Below are 7,138 nucleotides of genomic sequence, written 5' to 3' on the forward strand. Positions count from 1 at the left end.
CCAATGCCGTTCTGGACGGAGCCGACTGCATCATGCTGTCTGGAGAGACAGCCAAGGGGGACTACCCCCTGGAGGCTGTGCGCATGCAGCACCTGGTGAGTCCTTGGGGCCTGCCCATCTCCCGGCCTGGGCTCGGTCTCCGGCTCTGCTGCAGGCACACTCTGGTTCAGAGCCACGCGTCTAGGCTTCTGCACCCACACCTGTTATCACCTCCCAAGTCACACCGAGAATGAGGAAGTATTTGCATGGTGTGAGGGTGGGAGTGTGTGTTGTTTTTTTTCTCCCCTGCCTTCCCTGCCCACACTCCCTCTCCTATTTCTTATTCTGGGGGCGTCTTCCTCCATCCGATGTAACCTAATTCACTTCTGGCTCTCTCCCTTAGCTCAAGTACTGTTACTTGTACCTGTTCCTCTGGACAGTCCAGAGGACCGGGGTACCTTTGCCCTACTGTGGAAAAAGCTAAGGGCTCCTGCTCCCGCCATCCTTTTCATTTGGCTTCCGTTTTGACTCCCTACCTGCCCACAGACAGGTGCCTGCCTGCCAGGGGCCTCTGGGCCTGCACTGGAGGCTGACACCTGCACTGAGTTGACTGAGCTGCCTTGCATGGTGCCTGCAGCCGGACCTGCCATGCTGAGCTGTCGCACTCGTCCCAAACTAAAAAGTGGGGTTTCGGTGACAGGTGGGAGGGTGGCTGATCCTGGCTGGCCCTGGTGTGAAAGCATCTGGAGGGGTCCTGGAGGTGGCGCTTCTTTTTCTTCCACGGAGCTAGCTAGCTTTTCAGGGCTTTTGCACTCAGCCATGCCCTAGTGCCTGGCTGCTTCTCAGGGCTTGAGGCTCAGCTCCTCTGCCCTGTCTTCTCCTGCTCCAGAGCTTACTATAAAGAGTTCACACGAGGGTCAGCTTGTCAGGGTTACTTATGCCTGGGAAAATGAGGGCTACAAATTAACCTCCCCACAGTAGTCCTAGGTCAGTGTTGATAATACATAGCTCAGTGAACTCGTCTCTTTATCCTGAAACGGTTTTTCTTTAACCCTCCTATTCCCTTTCAGTCAACAAAGGACACCATGCACTATATGTGACACCCCTTCCCCTGCAATCCCCCAGTTAAAGTAGCCCCCCAAAATGACCTCTAGACTAGATATCTTGCTTTCCTCCTTCAATCTCTATGTGTCCAATTATTAGGCTTAAATGGTTTCCGGAGAACGACATGTCATTTATTGTTTTAACTTATTTCAGTGGTGAACTGAGACATCTTGACTTAAGATGTGCTCTGGGGCTGCCCTCACCATCCTTCATGGAGTTCCTCATGATGAAGTTGGTAGAGACCAGTCCTGTCCTGGGGTGATTGTACCCCTGGCCCTGGCAGATGTGCCACCCTGTTTGTGAGACAGCCTTGCTGTTCTGATGCTCAGGTACCCTGAGCTCATTCTCACGACGGCCCCAGTAGTGGGAAGGTACTGTCTCCTGGGAGACAGTTGGCCTTGAACCAGTCACCTCTAGAGTGACTGCTGGTACATTTATGGGTCTCTCCTCACATCCCCTTACTAATTGCCTTGCTTGGATGTGTGGCCTCAGGTGGGAGGGCAACCCTGATTTCCTGAACCATGCAACCATGAAGACGGTGGGGATTTAAATGTGTCTTTGGGCAAATCACTTAGCCTCTCAAAGCCTATCTGTAAAATGAATTCAGTGGGACATGTTTAATTATAGACTGCTGTTATTAACTGTCTGATAAGTCCCTGTGTAGATTGATGTATTCTTCAGCACCTCTGTGAGATAGACGTTGCCCCAATTTCTAGGTGAGGGTTACATGATAATAAAGCCTGAGTTTGAGCCCAGACCTGCTGGGCTCTGTCCTGAACAGAACGCTTTGTCCAGCAGGAGATCCACTGGGTCTTCTTGTGGGGCCTGGACTGGGGTCAGGGACTAAAGATCTGGCTCTGGGCTCTCACTTGCATGTCCGTTTTTTCATGCCCCAGTCTTTCCTATACCAGACGGACACCTTAGAGCTGTAGGGCTTGGATGGCATGGCCCTGCTCAGAAGATAAGTACGGGGTCCAGGCCTCTCCTTTCCACATCCCTAGTTAACCTGGCTCGCAGCTTCTCTTAACAGCTCACTGTTCTCTCCTGTCTAACTGATGCAGTTAATGTCCATAACTCAGGGATAGGCAGTACCAGGTATGGTTCAGTTCCTGTTGCTGTCCCTGTCCCCTGTCCACTGTCCTTTGGGCTGCATGCATTCCATTCTTGCAGAAAGAAACCCTCTAACCTAGTAAGCCCTGCCACATATCTGCTTATACTGTCAAATTAATGAAATGATGTTAGTGATTCTTCCCTCACCCATCATTCTCTTGAGATGCTGGTAATTATGTTGTAATTCTCTAAAGCTTACATTTTCTTTCTAATTCTTGGTGTTATCTGAGCAAGTGGTCTATAAATAACTCAGTGGCTTTCTCATGACTTTTAATCATTTGATTTTAATCAGATGTCTTGTTAAACTTACCTGCATGCTTCCACAGGCATCTGTCTCCACATGGCTGTTCAGTGCACCCTCGAATGGTTGCCAGTTTTTCCACCCTGCGGCTTAGAGTGCGGTTAAGCCACATGGCTTTGGCTTTGTCTGACCCCAGCTTTCCAGTGCTGCTCAGTGCATTTCCATGGCAGGCCATTGGAAAGGGTTGTAGCACCCCTGTGCTTAAAGCCAAGCCAAGCACTCCGTGAGTGCATGGAGGCAGACAGCCATGTGAGGGCGGGGATCTATTCCTTCCTGTAAGCTGTGTCATGAGGCAGTGTGGCCAAGTCCTGCCAGGGAGTGGCATGGGCCCAGCCTATGCATGTTTCCATGCTAACGTGCTAGAGGCTGCCGCCATATTGTCTCCCTCGACCAATCATAAAGTTTGTCCAGAATGGAAGAACCAGTTTCCCCTCTGTTGGTGGGGAAGCAGCAGCGATGATGCTGGAAATTCTCCCCACTTCCCTGAGCAGGCTTGCTTCACCCTGCCTCTTTGCATCTGCCTGAAGGATAGATTTAGCCAATTAACCTAAGGTTACCTTCTCTGATTAATTCCCCATTCTGTCTTTCCATGTTGTCCTCGTTTTTTTCCCTCCTTCTTTCCTCTTTGCCTCCCTCCCCGCTACACCTTACAGATAGCTCGTGAGGCTGAGGCAGCCATGTTCCACCGCCAGCTGTTTGAAGAACTGGTGCGAGCCTCAAGTCACTCCACAGACCTTATGGAAGCCATGGCCATGGGCAGCGTGCAGGCTTCTTATAAGTGTTTAGCCGCAGCTTTGATAGTTCTGACGGAGTCTGGCAGGTAGGGCCCTAAGGGCAGGTAACTCTGTAGGATAACCAGCCTCTTGCTCCAGCTGCTCTTGAAGTCAGGGATGAGCCCTGCACCTGAGGCCTGGCCTCAGCCTTTTTTCTCATCTTCAGGAAGCCAGCCAGGGAGCTCAGGGCAGGGCAAGGCCAAAGGGCCCTTCAGCTTGGTAGGCACAGGTGGTGTCACAGGTACCTGGTGAAGGACTGGTTTCTGTGATTCTTGACCTTGCTCAGCTCAGAACCTCAGTGATGGGGCTCCTCTTGGCCTTCGCACTCAGGGACACGTTCCTCACCAGCTGTCTGTGCAACCTCTCCCTCTCCACTGTGACACAGCTCTGACAGCTCTGTCCCCTGTTGTCCCTCTGGACGGATGTTGCTCCCCTAGATTGCCCGTGAGGCAGAGGCCGCCATCTACCACTTGCAATTATTTGAGGAACTCCGCCGCCTGGCGCCCATTACCAGCGACCCCACAGAAGCTGCCGCCGTGGGCGCCGTGGAGGCCTCCTTCAAGTGCTGCAGTGGGGCCATAATCGTCCTCACCAAGTCTGGCAGGTAGGAGTGGCAGCAGCTCCTTGGGAATGCCCTGCTCAGTGGCACATTTCCCTGGGGGTCCTGGGAGCCGCGCATTGAACAGTGCTCAGATGGCACTGAGCCAAGGTAAGACCGCTGCCTGCCACTGGACCCTGCAGGGAAGGAGCCCCTCAGCCCCCAGGCCAGGACCCAGGAATGAGCGGAACCCCATCTCTGGGCCCAGAGGACTCCAGGCGGGGGAGCTTGTGGATCCTAAGAAAGTGTACACCTTTAGGATGAACTAGAGACTTCACTGTGTAACCACAGATAAACTGATTGCTTGGTATTTCAAAGCTGGTCCTTAAAATAGTAAAAGACCACCAGCTTTGCGTGTGCTGGTTTTTATGTGCTCTTTAAAGGTTCAGTTTGGAAAATTAGTTCTGTTCACTGACATGCTCCTCGGTTCGGTTGGTGCACACGTCCCTGTCTCTGCCTGAGCCCCCAAGTCAAGTGGGTTCTGGCCCAGGAAAGGTCACTCTGGTGACATGCAGCCAAGCTGAGGTCTGTGTTCAGCCTCGGACTTGGGATCCTTTCCTAGTCCTGGACATGGAGTTATCGTCCTTCACGCCCCAGTGTGGGGTGTGCTCCTCGTCCCTGCCCACAGGGCAGCGAGGCTTTCCTGGAAGAGGTGCATACAGGCAGGCCTCGACACAGCTCTGTGCCGATTCCCTCAGCAGAGAGCTCAGGATAAGGAGCTCTGACCATCAGTGCTGACCTTTATGAAAAGGTCCCGGCTTTGCTGTCTGGCTATTTTTAGCTCCGGTCTTCTGGGATTTGACTCGCAGCCTGTCCTGACTTAAGCAGTTGCTTCCCTCTGAAAGCCTTGTATGGAGGCCAGGCCTTAAGCATTGCACTCTCTGCCGTGACATGGCTTAAGTTTCCTCAACACCTGTTGAATGTCCTCATAGCTTGCCTTCTGGGGCACAGTCTCTCCTGCACGCTCTTCCCCAACTCTCCAGACAACATCTGCAATGACAAGTGTACGTGTCAATGTTCAAGGAAGCACTGGGGCTTCAAAGGGGTTCCCTATCTTCCAGAGGAGCCTTCACAGGCAGAGTCTCCCACACACATTTCGTCTCCTGGCCTTGCCTCCTTGGTAGCACCCGGATTTCTAGGCCTGCCTCAATTAGATCCTCAGGTTTGACTTGGTTTGTAGAGCTCAGTCAGTTGCTGGGACTGTTTCAGGGACCTGGGCCACGTGGGGTGAGGAGAGGGCCCAGCAGTAGGGAAAGCTTGGGCTCCGTTCCTGATCTTGGCAGATATCGAGTCAGGTGCTGTTCACATGCCACTTGGCTTGTAGCTGCTGCTAACAGCAAGGGGAGTGGGTGCTGGTGAGGTTGGGCCCAGGGCTACCTCTGTATGCCAAAATGAAAACGTTCAAAGGGGGGTTCTGCCAGCTCTGGGCCACGTGGGGAAAGTGGGTGAGACCAATCGTGCTGGGTCAGTAGGATCCTGGGGCCCTGGCCTGTGAGGAGGGGTGGAGAGCAAATGGGTTGCATAGCTACAAAGGAAAGTTATGTGCTATGGGGGATACAGGAAGAGGGCCTGCCCCAGCTGTAGGAGGCAGCTCCCCACTCACACAAGGGGGCCCAGGGAGCAGATGCTGAAATGAAATGGATAGAGCCTCAGATTAGCATAGTGAGTTGGATTAGAGGGTTAAACTGTTGCCGAAGGCTGTGGGGAGCTTCCTGGGAGGCTCCTGGGACACTGTTGAATGGTCTCTTCTGCCTGTCCCCTATCCCTTCTCAGGTCTGCTCACCAGGTGGCCAGGTACCGCCCCCGTGCCCCTATCATTGCTGTGACCCGAAATCACCAGACGGCTCGCCAGGCCCACCTCTACCNTCTTTCATCCGCAAGGCAGCCGATGTCCACGAAGTCAGGAAGGTTCTGGGAGAAAAAGGAAAGAACATCAAGATAATCAGCAAAATTGAGAATCACGAGGGAGTTCGGAGGTAAGCATCCTCAGCACCTGTCCCCCGCCTCCTTTCAGCCCCAGCCCAGCTCTCTGTGTCAGAATGCAGACTCCTGAGCCTGGTACAGAAACAACGAACCAGAGTATCCTAAGCGGAGTGGTTGAAGGCATTGGTATTTTTTTAAAAAGCTTGCCAGATGATTGGGGTGCCGGCATCTTGACATTATCCCAGAGGCCCAGGGACTGACCTTGGAGAGGACAGGGTTGGGAGCCACTGTGCTGTACTCCTTTGGGACCACTACCTGTGTGGGCTGGAATGGCGGGGGGATCACTAACGGGGAGGCAGCAGGCAGGCTCTTAGGAAAGGGCTCCTTCTGGCCCCTCACTAGGGAGCCACGTGGAAGCTCTGGGCTTGTCAGGTGGTGGCCGCCTCGTCTTCACTGAGAAGAAAGCAGCTGGCTTGATGACCAGGCCAGCTTTGGCACAGTGTCAGCTTCTCAGAGGAGAGCTGCGGCTCACCCAGCTCATATTGTCCCAGCTCAGCTTCACCACCTCCATTGCTCACCATTTAGCGCCAAGTGCTTGTGGCCATCTTGGTGACATCTGTGCCTCTTTGGCTCCCTACTAAAAACACAACCAGCGCAGCTAAAATCCTGTATATACTCGTGCGGATTGGGCATGTGCTTCTGGGGGACCGGAGGAGCAGCTCTACCCACTGTTGTGACCTTGCTATCCTTGGCTTTGTGTATCAGGCAGCTTGGGGTCCTCCCTCTGTCATCTTGATAAGCCAGCTAACCTTGGCCTCAGGCCAGGCAGAGCCATATGCCCTCTTGCTTTCAGCAAGTTGGAGGGGACCTTTGTGATGGGAGTTGTCAGCAGGCCTCAGGTTCCCTTTCTGCCTTGAAAGTGTTGGCTGGAGTGAAGATGGCAGAGACCTCGGGAGGGGCCTTATGAGAGGCAGGTGGAGGAGGAATGAACCTGTGGAGCTTGAGAGGAGACCTCACTCCCTCCCCAGTGAAGTATCCATACTAGTGCTAAAGAAACCCAGCAGGCTGAACTCTCGGGCCACTTTGGGGGACTGAGGTAGCTGGAACACCCCATCATCTCCATGCACCCAAGGTGACATCATGGTGATGTCTGTCATGTCCTGTCCTTGCAGCTGCCAAGTCAGAATCCCAGGAAGAATTCCTTGGCATCACTACTGGTGGCCCGTTCCCATACCCTCTTTCCACCTTCCCTGTCAGGTTTGATGAGATCCTGGAAGCCAGCGATGGGATCATGGTGGCCCGTGGTGATCTAGGCATTGAGATTCCTGCAGAGAAGGTCTTCCTGGCTCA

The 7,138-nt window shown here is 53.4% G+C and overlaps 1 protein-coding gene across 1 annotated transcript in view; it reads left to right on the plus strand.

The window, feature by feature from the left end:
• Nucleotides 1–7,138, plus strand: part of PKM (pyruvate kinase M1/2) — a 35,583-nt gene that overhangs the window by 20,439 nt on the left and 8,006 nt on the right. The window contains exons 5-6 of the mRNA XM_019659574.1: nucleotides 3–95; nucleotides 3,705–3,871. Coding sequence (XP_019515119.1) covers nucleotides 3–95; nucleotides 3,705–3,871 — 260 coding nt within the window. The remainder of the gene's footprint in view (nucleotides 1–2; nucleotides 96–3,704; nucleotides 3,872–7,138) is intronic.

This window comes from Hipposideros armiger, unplaced genomic scaffold (genome assembly GCF_001890085.2).
Source record: "Hipposideros armiger isolate ML-2016 unplaced genomic scaffold, ASM189008v1 scaffold_302, whole genome shotgun sequence".
In the NCBI taxonomy this organism is placed as follows: domain Eukaryota; kingdom Metazoa; phylum Chordata; class Mammalia; order Chiroptera; family Hipposideridae; genus Hipposideros; species Hipposideros armiger.